This window comes from Neophocaena asiaeorientalis, unplaced genomic scaffold, assembly GCF_003031525.2.
Source record: "Neophocaena asiaeorientalis asiaeorientalis breed wild unplaced genomic scaffold, Neophocaena_asiaeorientalis_V1.1 scaffold15, whole genome shotgun sequence".
Taxonomy (NCBI): Eukaryota; Metazoa; Chordata; class Mammalia; order Artiodactyla; family Phocoenidae; genus Neophocaena; species Neophocaena asiaeorientalis.
The window spans coordinates 3406529-3430606 of record NW_020185328.1 but is presented as its reverse complement, the minus strand read 5'-3'; the positions used below and the strand labels follow the sequence as shown (position 1 = coordinate 3430606).

Here is a 24078-nt window from a genome sequence, read left to right as displayed (position 1 = left end):
TACATTTGATAATAAGATTTATTTTTTAAAAAAATAGTAAGTACAACCTTAAATCAGTAAAATTTCACAGACTTTTCAGATATTTGATTTTTGGCTTATGGTAATTAAGTGTAAACCATTGTTTTGAGTGCTATTTTCAACAAAATCACCCTTGATTTAAGAACATTCATTTAATAATTTAAATTCCTCAGAAAACATGAAAAATGAAATGCCATTAGATTGTAAACATGATCAATATAAATCTTAAGCTTGAAAAAAAGAACACAATCCCCAATAGCAGCACAAATCTCACCTCCTTCAGAGGCAAATGTATATCCAAATTAACAAAAAGATCTTAACAGAATTGACTTGTCAATTACAATAAGAGAAAGAGGAAACTTTTTAACAGGAATGATATCAGGAAGATTACAGTTGTGAAAGGTAATAAAGTCCCTTAAAATTTTCACTTGAAAACTCTGCAAAGGCTCATTAATGGTCCATTCAACTATTCAGAAGTTTTGATCTTTTTGCAGGAAGCAACCTCTAATAGCAGTTCTGGAATGCTAGTTGTGACTTGCATTTGGAGAGTGCTGTGTTAACAGTGCACAAGAAAAATATGTTATTAAACCTTCAGGCAAAGACTTCACCTCCTCCAAGAATTCTTTTCTGAAGACTACATTCTTTTAAATCTGCATTTCGACTGATTTCCCTATACATTTATACACCCTGTATATTGTAATAAGAAAAGAGAAAACGTTTACAGTCCACTCTATAAACATAGTGAGGCCACTCTATAAACATAGTGACCCGCCGCTCCCAAGATTAAGCGCGCGCGGATGCGCGCGCGCGCGCGCGCGCGCACACACACACACACACACACACACACACACACACACACAAATAAAACTTACTGCTGCCTTCAAAGCTTGATCTAGATCATCCAGTAGGTCTTGTTTATCCTCTAAACCCACAGAGAGTCGAATCAGTGTGTCACTAATTCCAAGGACTTCTCTGTCGCTCTTAGGCACTGAAGCATGGGTCATGATTGCCCTGAAAGGAAGAATGAGCAAAATTTTGATCACTATATTGTAGCAGGGGGATGCATGTTTCTATCTCATAAATTGCAACTATTTTCAAAATTTTTCTACTCTCAATATCAAATGCTTCATACACCTACAATGTTTTGCAGGCAAAAAATTAAGGAATTGTGCAAATTATCATTTCTAGTCATGATTTTAAATGAACACAAAGATCTTTTATTGTTTTCATACCATCAGTAAGGTATACTCAATCGGACACTGAAGGTGCCAGTCAAATGCTTCATACACCTACAATGTTTCGCAGGCAAAAAATTAAGGAATTGTGCAAATTATCATTTCTAGTCATGATTTTAAATGAACACAAAGATCTTTTATTGTTTTCATACCATCAGTAAGGTATACTCAATCAGACACTGAAGGTGCCAGTCAAACACCCCCATGCAGGAGGGGAAGACATAGCCTCCAGTGTGTGGATTTTAACACCAACCTGAATGAGGCCTTGGCCAGAAGTCATACACCCCATGACCAACCAGCTGCACTTATAAGAGGCCTCTTGGATCAAGAGCTGGTCAGAATTAATTCCATCTGGATCAAAGGATCAATCCAGAACTGGACCTTCTGAGGCAGATCAGGGAAAGACAACCTACAATCACTGGTAGCAATCACTAAGCATTAGGAATTAATTCCAACACATAACTCATGACACAGAGTCCTCAGAGGATGTTCAAGATCACGTAGCAACTCATCATCATTGTCAGCATGGGTAAGGGTAGACCACCTACTATGGTTCAGGCTCTATAGTAAGAATTGGGAAACCAAGAAGAATGAGATATTTTCTTTAGGTAACAAAGCAGGAGCTAAAGACTATGACAATTCACAAAACAGAACAGTCTACATCAAATACCAAACAAGTATGGACAATAAGAACTGCCGGAGTTCAGAGGAGGGAGAATCTCTGTGGGCTGAGGCATCACGGAGGGGAGGCTTATATAGTCTTAGGGAGCACTTAGATGTACACTGCCCCCAACATTCCACCATCCCCTTCCACCACCAGCAGAAGGAATCACTTTCTCCTATCCACTTCAGGCCCATGGAAAGAAAATCTGAGTTGTGTCCAAAGTAAATGAATATCTTCTTTGATCACTCTAATGAAGTTTTACATGCAAACATCCTCCTTAAAATGTTCTGCCTTTTTAGGCTCTTAATTCCTTAAAAGAGAGTGAATGTGTAGAAATAAGAACTTAGGCTTCTGGGACCAATAGACTTGGGTATGATTCTCAGCCCCTCCACATACGGGCTGTGTTGGGCTTGTAAAAGTTACCTGTCCTCAGTCAATTTCCTTATCTCAGTACACTGTTATCCACATTTTACAATCGAGAAAACTGAAATTGAGAGTGGATAAGTAAGTTTTCTAAGGTCACCAAGTTAACACACGTTGTTAGGCTGGGAGACCAACCCAGTACATGTCGGCTCAGCTTCCTCCCCGCTGACTGCAATGCTGCACTGGTTGCAGCGTTGTTGGGAGACACAGAATGAGGGTGATAAAACAGACAAGCTCTGACCTAAATTTATTCTTCCACTGGCACTGGGGTTAGCGCCTAGCTGGAGCTCCTAAGGGCCAAGCAACTTTAAACCACATCCCTAAATAAATCAAGCGAGGTCTACTTTTAAGAGAGCCTTAAAGTAATATACATTGCATTACTACGAAAAATAAACCAATTTCATATGCTGAGTGTGCCCTCTTGTGCATCCAGACTTATTAGCAAGCATTTTCCTGAAAGACTAACAAAAACCTCTATGGCTTATCTTAATTATTTGAATCATTATTTGGGCTTCATTTTTTTTTTTTTTTTTTTAAGATTATGAAATTGCCTGACTCTCCGCATGAACTATAAACTACTAAACCAGGGCAGGAAATGTGCCTAAATGTTAGTAATCCCTGACATTCCTCTGCACATAGTTATTTCAGAAATGTTCATGAAGGGCTTCCCTGGGGGCGCAGTGGTTGAGAGTCCGCCTGCCGATGCAGGGGACGCGGGTTCGTGCCCCGGTCCGGGAAGATCCCACATGCCACGGAGCAGCCTGCACGCCTGGAGCCTGTGCTCCGCAGCGGGAGAGGCCACAGCGGTGGGAGGCCCGCGTACCGCAAAAAAAAAAAAAAAAAGAAATGTTCATGAAAATTAAAACATAGAAACATACCATGCATTTAATACAGTTGAAAATTAATAGGTAATGATATTGATTTATCCCTGTAATAATTATAATATATGGTCATAGAAACATAAAAAGAAAAACAGGATGTAGCTCAGGAATGCTTGCTGGGACAGATAATCATTAAATAATAATCATTATTTTAATTATTAATACTATTTTATGGATGAAAATATTGAAGTACAAAGGTTAAGTGATTGATGTTCTCAAATCCAGATCGAGGCTGCTTTAAACACTCGGCTCACAGTTTCTGATGCAAAGCCTCAAGAGTGAAGTTGCTAACATATTCCTGTGTGACATTTGATTCATCAGCAAAACTTTCTGAACCGTTGTTTCCTTGTCTGTAATATAAGCTGTTGGACTCCCTGATCTTACGCTGTTTTGTGTTCTATTATCCTCTGGTGCTTTGATAAAATTAGATGAATTGGTTGGGTCAGTTAATGAAGGGTCAGGAATACAGTTGAATTTTGGGTTTATGTCACAGATGACACAGAGCCATTTACCCTACAGAAAACAGAAAACAAACAGACTTGATGGTAACTAGCAGGGCTCTCCTCTGATAAATAAGAGTATGGAGGGTTTTTTTTTTTAATCAGAAACACAGTCTCAATTTCCCCTGGAGTCTTAAAATCAGCCCTTCTGGTACAAAGTCTCCAACCTCCCTTCCAGAGCAGAGTGGAGTAGAACAAGTGGCCCTGGTTCGGAGGTCAGAGAATTACTGCTGGAATCTCCTTCAGGCAAATAGGAAAAAAACAAAATTTGGGAGGACGCAGCTTACTGTTTAGTAGCCCCCATTAGATTTTTATCAGGGTCTCCATTCTATGGAGTTAGAGTCCATTCCAACTAGATAGTGTCATGCTGCTCTTATTGCTAAATATCTTGAATGATCCCTGATTTTATCCTACTCCTTTTCCAAACAATCATTACAGCTGAAATCGAAGTTAAAATACTGAGAAAAACAGAAATACTTACGGATGCTCAGCAAGACTTTCATATCCTCCTAAGCTCTCAGCCAGCGTAAATAGCTGTGGCAAAGAAAATATTAATATAGATCTTCTACTAAAATAAAAATACTAAAATCTAAAAATAAATGTTGTTGATAAAATGGCCTCGGGACGGGGGATGGAAAATGGTGCAATTATGAATAAACTACAAATTGGATAAAAACTTGGAGAAAAAATCAGAATAAAATCTATAACAATGATTTCACCAGACTTTTTTTAAAATTAATTAATTTATTTATTTTACTTATTTTGGCTGCATTGGGTCTTTGTTGCTGTGCGTGGGCTTTCTCTAGCTGCGGCGAGAGGGGGCTACTCTTCATTGCAGTGCACAGGCTTCTCATTGTGGTGGCTTCTCTTGCTGTGGAGCACGGGCTCTAGACACATGGGCTTCAGTAGTTGTGGCTCACGGGCTCTAGAGCACAGGCTTAGTAGTTGTGGCGCACGGCCTTAGTTGCTCCACGGCATGTGGTATCTTCCCAGCCTAGGGCTCGAACCTGTGTCCCCTGCATTGGCAGGCAGATTCTTAACCACTGCACCACCAGGGAAGCCCCAATTAGACATATTATGTGCTAACTTTTAAAACATTAAAAGTTGATCGGTACTTCCCTGGTGGCACAGTGGTTAAGACTCCACGCTCCCAATGCAGGGGGCCCACGTTCGATCCCTGGCCAGGGAACTAGATCCCACATGCACGTCACAACTAAGAGTTCATGTGCCACAACTAAGGAGACAGTGAGCCGCAACTAAGGAGCCCACATGCTGCAACTAAGGAGCAGATGAAGATCAACTAAGGAGCCCTTGAGCCACAAGGAAGGAGCCCGCCTGCCACAACTAATAAAAGGAGCCCACGTGCCACAACTAAGGAGCCAATGAGGCACAACTAAGAAGTCCTTGAGCTGCAACTAAGACCCAGCACAATAACATGAGCTCTAAAACCTCAGAATTATTACACTTGAGACCTAGCTCTGTGGTTACCCTTTAAATAAAAATCTCTAAATGTCTATCAAGTTATACAAATTTACTCATTAATATGTATCACTCACTAAATTAATACATCTATTTAACCCCTTCCTAGGGAAGAAGGGAAAAAAACTTGGTTGTTGTATTTAGTGTTATAGCGTCATAGAATTTCACAATATATTAAAAATTCTTCTCACAACTGTGTTAAATCAAATGTGCACAACTATATTTCTGATTTTAGAAGTGGACAAATTTTAGAACCAATAGAACTTTGACTAATCCAGAAGCATCCTTTTCTTTAGATCTGTAGTATTTAAAACTCAGTCTTAAATACATTACTGCATGAGCTCAAAGTAAGCCCAAAGTATGGAGTTACACAGGTCTCTCTCCCAGGGCCCCTGAGAGCCTCCTGCCTCTGTGAACATTAGGCAAAGGCCTCCCTTCCGTCACTCCAGGCAGATGCAACCTGGGTGGTGCAGGGATTAGAAAGCCATTCCTAGGCTGGATTTCAGAACAGTCTTTGGGCATTGCAGTGACCACACACTACTGCGGTTTCACATAATACTTCATTTGAAAAGACGGTTCACTTTAAATTTAAAAACCAATGGATTAGAACATTCTGTCTCTCTCAAATGGACGGCAGTGTCTGCAGAGTTAAATAAGTTAAGTAAGCAGATTCATATATCTGCTACTGCATCACTCTTGTTTCAAGTGATTTTCCAACCCAAAGCATTTCATGACAAAGAGGCTTGTGGGTGTGAACTCCAGGTACAACAACATTAATATGAGTCAGGTGGAAGTGAGAAATAATGACTATAATAATGTTATAAGAAGGTCTTAACGTCTACAGTTTAAAAAACTAGTTTGAAAGTTTACCTTTAGGTTCTTGAGGAAAGTCTCAGCATGTTGAAGGGAGCCCTTGATATAAAAGGTGATCATCCCTGGGCAACCTGTGCACTGACGCTTTGCCAGCTCATGCTGAGGATGAGAGGGCAGTCCTGTAGTCATAAGGTATAATGAATGTCTTATTTTAGAGTCAAACATGTAATTTCAGAACAACAACAAAATCACCATTTGCTTAAGTCAACTGCAAATAAGCCTAATAATGAGCTTTATGCCATGTTGACATCTGACCTCTTGTTCTGGTCCCTGTCCATCTCTCTAGCTTCATTTTGACCTATCTTTTCTGGTCTCTCCTTGCTCTAGCCATGCCAGCTTTCTTTACACCAGTGGCACCACACTCTTTTTCATCTTGGGACTTTTGCACATGCTGTCCCTTTAACCTGGAACATTCTCTCCACTGACTGCCCCCTTCCCTCTGTTAATTATATCCTCTGTAAGTTTTTTGCTTAATGTCTGTCTTATCCACCAGACTAACTCCATGAGGAGAAAGCTATTTCTTTTATTAATAATTGGATCCTAGTTCTGAGTGCAAGGCCTGGCCCATGGTTGGCTTTAATAAACACTTATGGAAAAAATCTGAAATGTCTTGTCCATGACCTTTTAACAAATGCTACCCATTCCTCAGGGCACAGCCCAAAACTTTTCTCCCTTCCTCCATTCAAAATGCACACCAGTCAACAGCTCTATACCTAGTGTACATATTAGGGCATTTAATCTCATATGTATTTCTGCCTTGCCTTATCTAAATTCCTTAAGGGCAGGGATCAAGCCTAATTCTCCTTTACACCCAAGACTACATGGATGCACACCTCAAAAGGGTTTAAAAGAACTATTTACTTAAGACGACCAGACCACAATTAAAAAGTCTGGTAAAATAAATTCAAAGAGTAACATGTAAGTCTGCTAACTCACATGAGCATTTCTAGATGTTGTAAAGGTGAAGAAATTCCAAAAAAAAGTAATAGAATTTTGGGGGAGTTTTGGTACCAAGTGTCAAGTCTCAATCTATATCAGATAAAAGTTAGAGCTAATGCAGAATATCAGACTGATAAGATTACCAGCAAATTACTGGAAAGTACAAGGTTGCAATCCTGGAACAGGTATACACAAACCTTCAAGCTAAAGACAGGAACATCAAATATGTAAGATTAATTTTTTAACATCCAAGCAACCACTAGACTATAGACAACTCTAGGCCAGAGATCATGTCCATCTTCTTTACCATCAGACCCACCAAAAAGCCTGACACACAGACACACAAAAAGCTCAATAAGTGAACATAAAAATACATGAAAGCACCTAACTTACAAACAAATGTTACATAAACAGGATGCATAGGATAACACTTAAAATCCTAGTGTAAGCATATGTGCTTAGAAAGCAGATTAACATACCGGGATAAATAACCTTTTCTACCCAAGGATTCGACTCCAAAAACTGAGCAACTTCCATTCCATTTTCGAAATGCTTCTCCATGCGGATTTGTAGAGTCTTCAGACCTCGATTGCAGAGGTAACAGTCAATAGGAGATGGAACTGCTCCAAGAGCTGCAAAATGAACATGTCCTGGATTAGTCTGAAGGTGACGAGGCACCCAGAAAATCCTCTCACTGCTCTTTTTCATTATAGTGACTCTGAGAAGTTAGCTATAAAGCCCAATGTTTGAGTTTTAGTGGGAAAAATTAATATATCAAATTAGAAACATGAGAATGAAGCATAAAATATGCTTAGTGAAATGGGCTTTAAAACGAGAGGGGAGGGCTTCCCTGGTGGCACAGTGGTTAAGAATCCACCTGCCAATGCAGAGGACACGGGTTCGAGCCCTGGTCTGGGAAGATCCCACATGCCGTGGAGCAACTAAGCCCGTGAGCCACAACTACTGAGCCAGAGTGCCACAACTACTGAAGCCCACGTGCCTAGAACCCGTGCTCTACAACAAGAGAAGCCACTGCAATTAGAAGTCCATGCACCGCTACAAAGAGTAGCCCCTGCTCACCGCAACTAGAGAAAGCCCACGTGAAGCAACTAAGACTCAATGCAGCCAAAAATAAATAAATAAATTTATTTTTAAAAAAATGAGAGGGAAAATGAATTATCCTGAAAATTAAGTACAAATACAATGATATGAACTTTTCAAATATGAGCATCAATAATCTTTTCTATGATTTTAATGAAAGGATATAGTTTAATCTTGTATTTCTTTGACAGAGTATTATAATACACAGAGAAAATAGCAGTTCAGCTCCTATTATTTCTGAGTGTTCTACCAATATTCTATTTAGCTTTTGTCTAAAGCAGCCTGTGATTTCCCATGCCTCCAGGATATGTGCCTCAGTCCTTTTTTTTTTTTTTGTAAATGAAAGGAATTTATCAAGAATAAATTTTGGTTTCCTTCCTCAGTGCCCCCTTTTGCTACCCAACATGTATTCCCTGGAAGGGGATTTTTATTCCTAATTATGTTTGTATCTTATCTTTCTGTTAAATCACAGTGGTTAAATCAAGTCTCTTTCAATAAACCCTTCTCCATACCTGAGATAAAAAAACAATCTAAACAGAAAACAGACGTTTAGACACCTGTTGAAAAATATAAGTTTATATGTTAAGTGCCATTTAAAAGTTATCATCATTTCAGATATAAAAGGTATAGTATAAGAAAGCCATCATTCCAAATGTTTAAAAAAAAAGACAAAAGAATCCATTAAGTCATAAAACTAAAAATTCACTTGAGGGACTTCCTTGGTGGTCCAGTGGTTAAGACTCCATGCTTCCAATGCAAGGGGTGCAGGTTTGATCCCTGGTCAGGGAACTAAGATCCTACGTGATGCTCGGTGGGACAGAAAAAAGCAAAAATTTACTTGAGCTTTACCAAATTATGATCGAAATTAACATGGCTTTGAAAAATAACAAAACATATCTCTTGGTCATGTTGTAAAGCCCTATTATGTTATAACTGTATTTTTATAACCCAATTTTTCTTTCCTCTAAAAAATCAGAATTTTTCCCACTATTTCTCATTTCTTCCTAAATTAGTGGAATGCTATCACTTCACAGCACTTAGTGGAAATACAAATATCAAATGTAATCACTTTGACAGCATAAGGGGAAATTTGGGTTTTTTAATACTTACAATTTTGCAAGAATCGGAGCCTATTATGAAGCCTCTCAGAATTAAGTGACACTAAGCCCATCACAACATCACTGTGGCCTAAAAAAAACAAAACAAAAACAAAAAACTTTAAGTTAAAAACAACATATGTTTATTCCTCAGCTTATCATTTCTAAAATGTGACTTTCACTTGAAAAAACTCTGGGAAAAATCCCTATAGAATCAGTTTAAATAAACTTTAGCAAAAGCTATACCTTAAACAATAAAATTAAAATCATGTAAAAATTAAATGTTTCTTTTTAAGCTATCAGCAGGATAAAAATATAACATTTATAGTAAATTTTAATCCTCTGCTGTTAAATCATGAGCATAGTTTTGTCTGCTATAAATGAAGTCCTATATTTAATCAAAGTATTTTCTTACTTTCTACCTGAGTCACAGAGAAAACCTGAATAACAGAAGTAAAGGGATAAAAGGATAAAGTCTTATGCTACTTTCATCTATTGATGGAAAAGAACATTCTAAGTGAAGACTGTCTTACCATTCATATATTTTGTTGCTGAATACATACAAATATCAGCTCCCAGAGCCAAAGGCCGCTGAAAAGAATAAAAGGTTTTTATTCCAAATGGGAAATCACTTGAAAATATGCTTCATTGCCTGCCTATTTATTATTGTAAATTCCATTCCTATTCTAACTTTTAAAAATACGCACATCTTAAAATTTCCAGGAACTCTGGTATTATCTTTCCCTTTCCTCCCTCACACCAAATAAAAATACAAAGTATTAGAACCAGTATTAAATCCAAAGGCACAAATTTTCTGGAAATAGCAGATAAACTCAGGTCAACAGGTCTTCTGAACTTGTTTCTTTAGAGCAGTTGCTGACTAGCCCCTAAATTTATTACCTTTAGCAGAGATGTTGGCATTTTATGACTCAGTAAACACAGAATAGTTGACACAAAGATTTAGCAATTGTTCTGTCAAGTAAGTATAAAAGTGATTTGCTTAGGTTTTTAATCATTAAAACCTTACAATGTATGCTGTGGTTATTTATTGATTTGCCATGATCTTGACTCTTAATTACTCTTTTATTATACTAGTTTTGTCAAGTATAAAATCACTTATAAGGAAATTTGTTTAGATTGTTTTCCCTCACTGAACTTTCCTGCAAAGTAATTCTTTAGTCTTAGATGTCTTTGTTTACGGTGAAAATTAAACTAATAATCAACTTATTCACTAAATAATGTAATATCAACATCTTTCCATTTAAATTTCCTTTAAAATAAAGTGTGTGTGTGCGTGCGGACGCGCGTGTGTGTGTGTGTGTGTGTGTGTGTGTTTAACCTCCCTAGCTGGGGGCTATGGGACTTTTCATTTAGGGTTTCAAAAATAGGACATTTTAAGTGTGGTATTCCTCAAAGCACTCTCTACATATGTGTTTGCTCATCTCTAAAGTGATGAGTCAAACTAGATGTTGTGTGAGGTCTCTTCCAGTGCTAACATTCTGTAAACTCTATGGTCAAAAGGAAAAATAAAAACCAATAACTAACAACTGTTGATGCCATTATGCTCCAAGAATCATGAGTTACTTTACATAACCCAGTGAAGCATTGTTCAAAATACTTTACCTAACTCAATAAAATCAGTATGCTTATGACTAATTGTACAGATGGGGAAAAGGGACTAAGAAAAATAAAATAGATCACTCAGATTTAAAAAATTGGTAGGACAGGACTCAGACTACCGGAATTCAGAGGTTCTACGTGGAAACTTTATGCTTGTATGTCCATTTTGCCTTTTGTGAGACTTATAAAAGATCAAGAAGACAAAAGACAGGAAAGACAGAACATACCCACTTTTCATGAGTGTAAAATAATGAGAGGATCTTTTCAGAAGATTTGCTTTGTGGAACCAAATGTGGTTCCACATTTGGTTTGTGGTTGCCTAGGGACACTGTGATTCTGATTAATTCAACTGGAATGAATCCAGACTGAAATGAAGCAAATTGCAGTCCCTGGCATGAGGAATGTGATGTGGGCTTCAGAAAGGTGGAAAAACTGGACCTATTTTAGTGACAACAATAGGAGAAAAAGGGCCAGGCCTGATGAGTAACCTGGGCAGGCCCAGCTAAAATGATTCATGCGATCTCTTTGGGAATATACAGGACTCATGATGACTCAGCTAGAGCAATCCTATGCTATAATAACTGCCCTACTGTAAGTGGTAGATGGGGTAAGGAGTTGGGATAAAGACTCCAAGAGTGAAAATCACCTGGGACAAATAGATGATTCCAGGAGATTTTCACTTGGAAACAGACTGCCTTACTTGATATAAGAATCAGCTGGAGCTTCCCTGGTGGCGCAGTGGTTGAGAGTGTGCCTGCCGATGCAGGGGACACGAGTTCGTGCCCCGGTCCGGGAAGATCCCACATGCCATGGAGCGGCTGGGCCCGTGAGCCACGGCTGCTGAGCCTGCGCGTCCGGAGCCTGTGCTCCGCGACGGGAGAGGCCACAACAGTGAGAGGCCCGCGTACCAAAAAAAAAAAAAAAAGAATCAGCTGAAGCTATATCATGAGCCAAAGGTAGATGACACATGAAGCCATCTGAACACATTGTAGCCGGGAAATGTGTTTCAGGAAAGGAAGGTAAAACATGGTAGTGCCTTCCGAATAAAATGGAGTAAGGTGAAGAACAGCTTTGTGCAGACTCCTAGGGAGTCAGCCAACTTCAGGGACCCAGAACAGAAGCAGGGAATATAAACAATTGAGCTTGTAACATCTGCCTAATTGAAGAGTTGGAGAAAATGAGCTCGGGTTTCAGGAGCTCTGCAGAATAAAGGTGAACTACAGGAGGTGTAATAATAATGACCACAGGATACAGACAAAAAGGAAATAGCAGGGAGATGGTAACTCCTAATAAAGAAAGGAAACAGAGTTAGGTTACTCAGAGGAAAGAAAAGGAGAACGTGTGGGGAAAAGGCAGACAACCAGTCAATTATAGAGAGATCCCAAGATGATCTACCAAAAGGAGCAAAGCAGAAAAAAAGAATCTGGAAAAATGTACAAGAAAAGAAAGAAAGGAATTGCGGATGAATGGGAGGGTTTGAGTGGGGAAGAGATGTATGTAGAGGACAGGCAGGAAAAGAGATAGTCTAAAAGGAGCACTGTAAAGGAGCTGTACTCACAGATACAAGGTGAAACATGGAGTAGAAATTCATGATACAAATAAGGTAAAGATATAGAGGGCAGGGCATGGTCTTTGAAGCACTGAGGGAAGACAAACTAGAAAGAGGGAAGACAAATGGAGAAATAATGTGTGATGTACACTGAGATGTCATTGAGTATAGCTTTTCTCTTCCTTTTATTCGAAAAGTTAGCCAGGTTTAAATATATATAAAATAATATAACTGACCTGGAACCAAAACATAAACATTGAAACCCCTACTATGTGTAAGGCACTGACATATACAATCATATAATACGGCCAGGTCTTCAGAGAGTTTGCACAGTTAATTAAGACAACATTTAAAACACACAAAGTCCCACACAACATATTAACGTAGTGTTGAAAAGATATTAACTAATGGTAGGACAGATCCAATTTTAATTCTTTGTCTAATCAATAGTTATAAGCAGATTTCATGTAATTTAATGCAAACAAGTCCTTCCTCTCCTAATTACAGGTACCTGTGTAGTCTACTAATCATGCCAAAAATATTATTTTCATTTACCTGGAAATATGCCGACATAAAAGTGTTATCCACGACCAAAATAATGTCTCCATGTTTATGGACAGTATGTGCACAGGCTTCAATGTCAATCATCTTCAAGATAGGGTTTGTGGGAGTTTCAATCCAAACAAGCTAAAACAATTCAGTAAATGACAATAGTTTGTAAAAACACACTGCCAAACATCTATCTCATATACTGTAACCAGCTGGGAGGCTACATTGGAAGACCATAGATGATGAAGTTTAAAGGTTTGAATCTGAATCCCAGCCCCATGAATTTCTAAGAAGTCATCATAGGTAAGTAACTAACCCTGTACGTTCTTCCAATTTTTTATCTATACAATAGGATTGATAATATTTACCTTATACAGTTGTTGTAAGGATCAAATGAGATAGTGTACATATAAGCAGAAAAGCATTCAAGTTAATTATTGTAATTATTTTCCATTAAAAAGAGGATGAATTCCAAAGAGATAGTTCAATGTCTGGGAATTTTGTTCTCAAAGATAAATAACATAGGTCGTCTAAGTTTACATTCTGGAATTTTCAGTAAAGAGAACTATCTCTATGACGCCAAAAATATCCTGAATAGTAACTTAATGCCAGATGCACTAGAACCTACAAAATAAGTCCCCAGAACTTGAAGAAGAGAATGGGTTTTAGAGTGAGGAAGAAAAGTGACACACACAACAGAAAACCTGGCCACAGCTCACTTAAGAGACAGTATCATATTTATCTGTCTATTCAAAAACCAAGCACAATCCAGGCACATCATGGATGTTTGATAGTTATAGAAAAGACCAAAGAAAAGAATTCTGTTTGTTAAACAAGCTGCCACTGTATTGATTGACATTATCTACAGCTTTCTTTTTAAAAGGATTAATGGTTCTTTTTTCTATGTAAATGGACAAGTGGTCTGGTTTAACTCTCTTCCTACTCTAGAGTTTTAGTGTAGAAAAGACATGGTAGTTAAAATAATGCATATTCTACAAGAACAGAATTATTTAAGAACATATAAAACTTTATTTCTGGGTAATAATTTATTATTCTCATTCATAATAAAAATTAATTAAAATAAAAATAAGTAAATAAATACAAAGTAGATTTTACATAGACTTAAAAAATCTACTTCAGGGCTTCCCTGGTGGCGCAGTGGTTGGGGGTCTGCCTACCGATGCAGGGGTAAAAAAAAAAAAAATCTACTTCAAATGATGAGGCAGACATTTCAGGGGGAAAAATGTATTAATTCAAGTTGGTAAAGAGGCACTATATAAAGTTCTATTGACAAGAATTAATATACACACAATATGCTTTCCTCCCTTAGAAAGACTCAGACCAGCTATTTTAATAAGAATCTTTTCTCCCAAGCAAGAAAACAAACAAAAAACAACAACAACAACAAAAAACAAGTTCCTTTAAAAACAAGCCTTAATCACTCAAAGCTCACCCTGGTGTTAATCTTCAAAGTAACTTGTGTGAGAAAAGTTTTTCATTTTTTAGCATTCACTGCAACATAATCTTGAGTACAATTCAAACCTTTTAATCATTAGCAAAAAGTTGGAAAAGGCTGATACTTATAAAAGGCACTGGTCCTTCTTTTCCCCATGCAGAATTTCAATGAAGTCCGAAGAAAGAATATCACATATGCCATTCATTCCAGCACAAAACACCTTCCGGTGGCATACAATCTTCCCAGGATGGAAGCTAAGACTGCTTGTGGCTCATTCTCTGTTTCTATCATTTTGCTGAAGTATCCCTTAGAACCCTTAAAACTATGCTTAGGGTTTGGGGGCTTCCTTACAAGCTTCCTTTTCTGTAACCCAAACTCTGTGGTGACTTTTGTTACCAATACTAGCTTGGTAATGCAGTTAAGAATTGTCTGCTTTTGCTAACAAATTTTTTAACAGTCATCATGTATTGGGTACTGTAATAAGCATTTCATACGCCTTATCTGATTTAGTTCACACAATCACCTTTCAATAAGGCAGGTACAATTGTCCCCATTTTGCAAATGAAAAAAAATGAGATTTTGGTTAAATAATTTGCCCATGATAATACACCAACCATGATACAGAATTAGAATTTGAATCCCACTACAGAATGCACGCACCTAACCATTATGCTATACTACACAGAAGTCAGACGTATCCTAATCTTGATGGTTTCCAATGGCTTCCAGTAAAATTTGTTATTCAGATTTAAATTATTTCCTCAAGCAAACAGAAATGATGAAAACAAAACATCACAAGGAAAACAAACAAACTGAAAACTGAGTTACCTTGGTTTCTGGAGTAATAGCTTCCTCTAACAATTTGGTTTTTGAACAATCAACAAAAGAAATCTTTAATCCAAATTCAGTTGCCACCTGCCTGAAGTACCTGTTTGTACCTGAGGCAGAAGAGAATCAGATAAAATGAAAAGAAAACTGTATTAGGAAATATTAATTCCTTAAAAGTATAAACACTTAAAAAATATAAGGAAGTGTCAATCACCAATAAAGAAACAACTAAAAGCAATTCTACTTTGTTTGAATAGTTTGACCTTCTCGTATACTAAAGAATATAAGGCTTAAATTTTAAACTAAAAATCAAAGTCAAATAAAATACACTTGATACCCACACCAAGTTGTGTGAAGCAAAAAATGTTTCTTAAAATACACAATCTCTACTCTTCAAACATGAAGTGGCATGCTTCCTGAAATATCAATATCTTTTTAAAACAATTCCTTCCTACTACTCAAATCTAAAATAAATGAACTGGGACTTCCCTGGTGGTCCAGTGGTTAAGACCCCAGGCTCCCAATACAGGGGGCCCAGGTTCGATCACTGGTCAAAGAACTAGATCCCACATGCCACAACTAAGACCCAGCGCCACTAAATAAATAAATAAATAAATAAATAAATAAATAAAATTAAAAAAAATAAAATAAATGAATCAATGCCAATGAAATAGTCAAAATAAAATTTCAAACTGATTATACTTTGGTAAGAGAAAAGAATTGGTTTTTATCCTTTGTTCTTTCTCAATCTTTTTGTTATGCAGTTCTGAAATCTTTAGTAGACAAATGAGACAATGTAAATCAAACTACTAGAGTTTTACAGTGAAAGAAGATAAATCATTCAACTTAGAATGGCTTCTTTTAAAAAAACAGTTCTGGATTTGATGTATATATATGCAAATTTAAAGAAAAATTTGCTGTTATTGATAGTGAACCAAAAAAGAAAAAGAAAATTATCATCAAAGATATACTGGAGGGACTTCCCTGGTGGTGCAGTGGTTAAGAATCTGCCTGCCAATGCAGGGGACAAGGGTTTGATTCCTGGTCCGGGAAGATCCCACATGCTGTGGAGAAACTAAGCCCATGCACCGCAACTACTGAGCCTGTGCTCTAGAGCCTGCGTGCTTCAACTACTGAAGCCTGTGCACCTAGAGCCCGTGCTCCGCAACAAGAAGCCACGGCAGTGAGAAGCCCGCGCACAGCAACAGAGAATAGCCCCTGCTCTCCTCAACTAGAGAAAGCCCACAGGCAGCAAGGAAGACCCAATGCAGCCAATAAATAAATAAATACATTTATTTTTTTAAAAAAGATATACTGGACTTTTGGTAGACTGATCCTAGGTAATATAAGATAGAAAAAGAATGTAAAGAATTGTTAAAAAATCAACAGCAATTTTCAAGATTTTGTACCTATATTTACCAAAAGGTTTTTATAATACATTATAATAGTAACGAAAAATTTGATTTTTCTATAATTTCAATTCATCAGACTATCATAGGGTACGATGATAAAATATAAAGCATTTTGCAAATTTCTGAGAGGGATAAAATGATTACTAAGAGTAAGTCTCTTTCTTCAAAGAACTTACAGATTTAACTTTTTGTTCAAATAGGAGATAGATAAAATGATAATAATATTCCATAAATCACATTTTAATTATTTGGAAGCATTTGGTATATATGTATAATATACTTACAAAATTTTTTGCTGTTGTTTTGAACACAAAAATCAGTCTTACTTAAAGGTAAGGGCAACTTGTCTTCCTTACCTTCCCACTTACCACTTTATATAACTAGCATTTAAACAATTTGGAATGAAAGTTCTTAAATTTGTATCCATGGATAGGTTTCAAGGGGTAAGGGTTCTTGGACAGGAGCCTTATCATTTTAAAATTAAAATGATAAACGTTGGGTATAGTCTTAAGTACATTTTTTGGAAAGAGGTCTATAGCTTTCAACAGCTTTTCAGAAGCTTCCCTAAAAAAGAAACGCAGGGGGTGGGGTGGTTAAGGGTTGGGTAGAGTTAAGCCCTTTGAGAATGACTTGGGTTATAGACCATCTTCACTGGAGGTAAAAATTTTTAATGACACTAGAACACTCTCTCTTTAAACACTATCTTCTCTAGAGTAGAATATATCTGGGATAAGCTCATTCCAGCTGCTTAAATAAAATTATTATTAAACAATCTCTCTTATAAGCAAGTTCTGGAGCATAGACCCTAAGTGTTTATGCTCCTCCTTTATCAAGTGTGAACCAGCATAGAGTTGTTCACCATATTTTGAAAAGATAATCAATAGTCAATAATCCTGGTAGCACTGTTAATATAATTCAGGACCCATTTTATTGTCTTTCAAATATCAGCTGAAACAACATGAATGAGAGAGGTCACCTACCTCCATACACATCATCCATACAAATAATTTGGTCTCCTGCTTTTAAGAGATGGGTAACAGTCACAGTGGCTGCTAAACCTGAAGCAAAGGCCAAACCTAAGGTAAAAACCAAGTTAGAGTAAACCAAAATGTCAGAACTATAGGTTAAAAACACCTACAGTATTTAGTTGCATTACTTTATATCCCTCTCTCTGCTGACTGAAAGACAACCGTCACTACTGAGTCACCAGAAATCCCCTGATTAATACCATTACAAAATCCCCCTTTCTATTTCAAAAATAAAATATCTTTAAAATAAAAATACTTAATTCTGCTTTGGTTATAACATTTCTCTGAAAAGCTTCAAAGAAATAATTCTTTACAAAATTCGGAGACAAAAGACCAATTGCCAATTAAATTACACTTTAAAAGTATCAAACTCTAAAGAAATTTCAAACTTGAGGAATAGAGCTAAGATATGATTCATCCATTAACTATATGGATATGCAGTTGAGAAAATATTTTAACAAAACTCACAATCAGACCTGATAAATTTAATAAATTTTATTTTTTTTAATTTTTTTAATGTGGATTCTCTTTAAACACATGTGATCCTGAATCTCATATTGAACAAAAATAGTGAAACTGAATAATAAAAAAATAACTGGCATTGTACACATTAAACACTGTAAAGAAAAATATCCTGATAAAATATCAGTGTATCACCTTGATGATAAAAATCACTTGTGACCAGTAGATGGGATATCCAATTAACTTGGAAAATGTAATTTTTGCAAAGTTTTTTCAGAAAAGTTGAGGTTGACATTGCAGTTCTCTACTAAGCAGATCTGTGGTCCAACAATGAATTCATACAGAAAGCTAACCTTTAAATCCCATTCAAAACAACCGTGTTTTCTGGAGCCCACCTGAAAAAAGTGTCTGGCATATGAACTCTCAGCCTTTATAATTTCTGTGGGAAATAATATTCCCCACACATTACTAAATTTAAGAAATTTAGTGTTTAAAAAACTCCCCCTCTCATCCGAAACAAAAGAAACTCCCCCAATCCCAAACAAACACCAAAGCTCATATTAACATTTCTGATTCCTACACTCTTGCTGTGAGAAAACTCCTAAGACTCTCCTTTTTTAAATTCACGATTCTGCCCTCATTTAGTATCATTTGTATAAAAAGTACAAAGATGATTTAACAGCCATCCACTCCCTTCACAGAAGAAATTCAAGTTTTGAGGAGTTAATCCCTAATCTCCCAAAGCACAGTATCAAGGGTACCTGGCTATTGCAAATGTTCCTTGGTGCTACTCTCAGGCACAAAATAGCAGGTGAATGAACCAGAGTATAAGAAAGCTTATATTCTCATAGGTGGTATTATAAAACTTAGTTAATTTGTATCTATTTATACTGACAGCTTCAGACGAAGAGTACGTTTACATGAATTCTAAGTGGCAAATTCTGCCATTTTGCCTCTCTTCATATTTATTTTCACCTTATAATTACACATATACATATGAAGTCAGCTGTGGGACCTCAAGCAGATAATTCAATGTCATAAAAAAAATACGAGTTTTGAACTAGCTAATCCTTATTTCTTTCCAATTCTACATTCTGTGCCTCTATAATTTTTTCTATACAAATAAGAATGGATTCTAGATTTTACAAACTTTGAAATGAAAATCACTTACTGTACTTAGCCCCATCCAGTGCTGCCACTGCTTTTTCCAAGCAATTCCTGGTGGGATTTCCAGAACGGCTGTACTCAAAACCCTGAAGGAAAGAAGTTAGAATTCATCCTAAGAGATTTAAATTTATTATCAGTCTTAACATAGACATTTCCTCAACTACAGGTCCATCCTGCCATGCCTTTCTGTTATTTATCTATTACATGTCTTGCCATTAGACAGAAGCATCACTGTTGTGGCCGTAGTGGTATGGAGAGGCCCTGAAGTCAGCCAAACTGGGTTAGAATTCTGTGTCTGCCACTTATGAGCTACATGCCAGTAGGTTAGTTACTTAATATTTACCAGAGTCAATCTCCATACCTTTAAAATGGGAATAAAATACAGATATCTACTTCATAAAATTGATGTGAAGATAAAATGAGATAAGTTCTCTGCATGATGCCTGGCATGTGCTAACCACTAGATAAATGGTGGTTTTTATGTCAGAGTCACCTCTACCCATTAATCTAGGGATATTAGGAAACAGGAACCACCTGAACCAACAGAGTAAACCTATTTCTAACCTGCACTTCATTTCCTAAAAAAATAAGTGTTGTGAGCTCTGTTTAGCATCCAACAGGAAGCTATGAACAGATCTTACAAATGCTCGAATTTCAGATCTTAGCTCTACAAAAGCAACTCAAAAAAGAGAGTAATTCTCGGCAAAACAGCTCTATACAACCCCTTGTTAAATTTTGCATTATATTCCTTTTACATGTATGACACTATACTAGCTGAATTCATCCAGTCATTTTATTTGATTTATTTAGTTTTATTGAGGTATAGTTGATGTACAATATTACATAAGTTTCATGCGTACAGCATAGTGATTCACAATTTTTAGAGGTTATATTCCATTTGTAGTCATTATAAAATATTGGCTATATTCCCTGTGCCGTACTATATATTCTTGTAGCTTATTTATTTCATATAGTAGTTTGTACCTCTTAATCCCCTACCTTAACCTCCCTCCCCCCTTCCCTCTCCCTACTAGTAACCACTAGTTTGTTCTCTGTGAGTCTGTTTTTTTTTCGTTGTTGTTATATTCACTAGTTACTTTTATTTCTTAGATTCCACATATAAGTGATATCATACAGTATTTGTCAGTCTCTGTCTGTATCTAGTCATTTTATTTAATCCTCACAATCTGCTCTAAAGAAAGTAAAGCCAAATGTTACAGGGAATGTCAGTGCCAGAATTCAAAGCCAGGACTGAAACACTCACTAAAAATCCTATACATAGTTTTCTCCTCCTGCCCCACATAGCACATAACAAAACACAACCACTCTTTACACCTGTTTCTGATTCAGGAGCTCCCAGTATTAGAGATAGATATAGATATGGCTATAGATATAGATATTTAAGTTTTGTTGCATTTTTTGTCTCCTTGTTTTTGACAAACCGAGTAGACATTTTATAGGGCTCCAGGATATCCTCATTACTGGCCACCATCACCTCCTTGATGTGACCTGCAGCTGTACTCCAGACAGAAAAAAAAGTTTAGATTCATGTGGCTATTGCCATGGAAAGGTAGTCCATGTCTCCCTAAATATTCACTGCAGAGATTTAACTTTGTGGTTGGGGAGGGGTGTGGGGGGAGAAGCATATTTCAGTGCCAATTCTCACTCTCATTCATTCAATGACTTTCCAAATGGAAGTGGAGAATTAGATGCTTCTCATTCAGCTCCTCAAATTCTCTTCAGTGCTCTTAACTGACATGTTAAAGATATTAAGAGGAGTTTGTGGATTTTACCATCCCTGCTGGCTCTCTGAAAACATTTAATTGTTAATATCACAGCCAAATTATTAACTTTTGCACTAAATGCTAAAGCTTGGGCAGCTACACATTCACAAAGCCCTACACGAGGAAAAAACTTGGAAGACAGGTTGTGTACACATTTTGATTACAAAATATAGTAGCTAGAAGTATCCTAAGCCAGTTGTAGAAATGCCCTTAGAACTCTACTTCACAAAACAAAGGGCCACGTCTAAAAGAATTTTCCTCAACTTATATAACATAACACACTAAAGAGGTGTTTGAAGTATAATCAAGGTTTTGGATCTACAAAGTGTATTCAATTACAGTTGACACTTGAACAACTCCTGGGTTAGGGCACCGACCCCCTGCTCAGTGGAAAATCCATGTACAACTTATAGTCAGCCCTCCATATCCGAGGTTCCTCCATATCTGTGGTTTATGTCCCCAGATTCAACCAACTGCAGATTATTCAGCACTGTAGTATTTACTATTGAAAAAGATCAACATATAAGTGGACCTGCACAGTTCAAACCCCTGTTGTTCAAGGGTCAACTGTAATTTCTTCTGGACCTCAGCAACTTTTAAATACTCCAAGATCCATCAAGTATGCTACCAAAAAAGGAAAAGCTATGTAATTAACACAGAGGCCTATCTCATCTATGACTCTGGGTAGGTTCCTTTTCTATAAAAAGTACATAATACCTGTCTTGCTCTCTAACCTGGTTGTTGTCCAGATCAAACAGAAAAAGTGCAAATATGAACACCATGAAATAGCAAACTACTGAGCAGTTATAATGTACAATGCAGCTTAACATACATATCAACAACTTATGTGGTAGGTACTATTATTAACCCATTTACACAGGATCAACCTGAGGCTCAAGATAAGTCAAGTAACTTGCTCAAGACCACCTGGCTAAAAAGAGGTGGTATCAGAATTCAAACCTAGGTCCTCTGACTACATGATTTAAGCTCTTAGTTACTAAACCACAATGATGCAATGGGTTAGATTATTGCTAGCATTACTGTAGTATAGTACAGGATAGACTAATGCCCAAGAGTGGGTGGGGTTCCAGAGCAGTACTGCACTGGAATCCCAGCTCTGCTACTTACTAGCCATGTGGCCTTTGCATTGATACTTATCCCCAAACCTCAGGTTTTTCATGAGAGAAATAAGAACCTAGTTCATACTAGAATTGCTGTAAGGATTATCTGAGGCAATATATGTAATACACATGATAGAATGTAACTATGAATCTGGCTCAATGGCTATTAATAACTACTGGAATAATATTGGGAGTTAATAGCTACTGGGAATAATCTTGATTCCAGGTGAGTTATGAGACTCTTAATTTTTTTCTTAGTTGACTCCTTACTATATCTTTACAATTTTTGTTGCTAAAGGTAACTTAAGGAAGTTATGACACTCAGTTTTGAACTGCAAATTTGCCAAAATCACATGAATATCAGTCCAAATCTATAGGGCATGTTGGACAAAGTGTTCCTTCCAGTCCTGCTTATCAAAAGAAATGCTTATCAAAAGAAATATGATCATTGAACCATTCAATACAAACCTTTATTACAAGGAGGTTTACAGCTGTAGTAAACATCATTCCTGATATACACAAATTAAACCTCACAAATTACTTGCGTGCCTTCTTAATTTATAAGCCATCTCTCTTTTACCGCCCAACACTGGACCGCCCCAGACAGACCCAGCTCACCAAGTGCCGGCCAGGAGCCCCTTGCTTGAACGTGGTGGACAGTGAGATGGGAGGCACTACAGCCTGGGAAGTCCATTGCTCTGGTTCCTGGCCCACATGGATGGCCTGCGTAGCGAAATGTTGGAACCTAGGCAGGAAACCGTGTGGGGAAGCGTCTTTTTCCTGCATGCTGATCTGCGAAGGAAGGTGAGAGTTAAAGGACAAGGAAGATAAAACTATGAAACTGGTGAGTCGGGGCTTGAAAAAGACACCGAAGAATTAGGCGAAAGAGGTAAAGGTATGCCCAGCAGGGTGACCAGCGGCGAGCGCACAAAAGCCGGACTGTAGCTGAGACTCTATTAGCGGGCCGGGAGCTTTGCTTCACCTCGGGGCGGAACCACCGCGACCCAATGAACGCAGGCCCCTACGCGGTCCCTGCTCCTCATTGGCCGGCAGCGGAGGCGTCGCCCGGAGCGTCGCCGCCAACCCTCTGGCACAGGACTTGGAGTGAAGCCGGGGTCCCTGGGCCCCTTGGTTGGTCCTTGCTGGTGAAATTCCTGAGTCCCGGCCCAAGGGAAGCTTCACTGCTGGCTCCTGTGAGCCACCCAGGCGTCTGTGTGACCTCAGACCGGAGGTTCGCCAGAGATGTGCAAATAAACTGCCTTGACACTGAAACCGAGTAACCTGTAAACAGGCCACGCAAATATCCTCCTCTTACCGTAGCCCTTGCCCCAACCCCTCCCACCTCCACCAACCACCCTTTGTCCTGAGGGCGGTTCTGACGGACGAAGCGACAAAGTGGAGATCGGTGACGAAAACGGTGGCCCAAGCTGCCAAATGGGCAGCTTGGATTCTCATTAACTGAGGGCAGCCTGCCTTTGAAACAACGAACTCTGTAATGACCCAGTAATTATGTTGATTGAAACAGGAGTGAGGGTCATATTTTTCTTAGGTAATAGTAGAGCTACTGTGATAAGGATCTCTAAGCAGGATTCCGGCAGCTTCCTAAGAGCTATTCAAACGACTTTTTTCAAGCATCATTATCTTCTTTTGAAGTACCCAGAGAGACTCTCCCTGATGAAAAAAAATATATATATAGTGTGTATGTCTTTGAAAAACTTATTGGAGCCTCAAATCCTTACATAAAATGCCTTGTTACGCAGTTGACAGCAACATCCCCGTAGGAAAAAGGAAGCAGTCCCGTGTCACAATTTATTCACCTGTATCCAGAGCCCTACTCTCACAAGGAGCACTCCTTTAAAACAGACAACAAAAATCTCCTTGTTCCCTAAACA

The 24078-nt window shown here is 37.8% G+C and overlaps 1 protein-coding gene across 2 annotated transcripts; it reads right to left on the bottom strand.

The window, feature by feature from the left end:
• Window positions 1-23141, bottom strand: CTH (cystathionine gamma-lyase). 2 transcript variants are annotated; one of them, XM_024734577.1, is made up of 12 exons: window positions 22805-23141; window positions 19286-19367; window positions 17605-17700; window positions 15213-15322; window positions 12935-13066; window positions 9744-9801; window positions 9224-9301; window positions 7492-7644; window positions 6071-6192; window positions 4203-4255; window positions 891-1029; window positions 1-569 (listed from the first exon to the last, which is right to left on the bottom strand). In XM_024734577.1, the coding sequence occupies exons 1-12, from the start codon at window positions 22970-22972 to the stop codon at window positions 543-545; spliced, it is 1218 nt and encodes a 405-aa protein (XP_024590345.1). In that variant the 5' UTR covers window positions 22973-23141; the 3' UTR covers window positions 1-542. The 2 variants fall into 2 exon arrangements, with proteins under 2 accessions (XP_024590345.1, XP_024590344.1); XM_024734576.1 differs by lacking the exon at window positions 1-569 and having other exon boundaries at window positions 771-1029; window positions 22805-23114.
• Window positions 23142-24078: the final 937 nt, after the last annotated feature.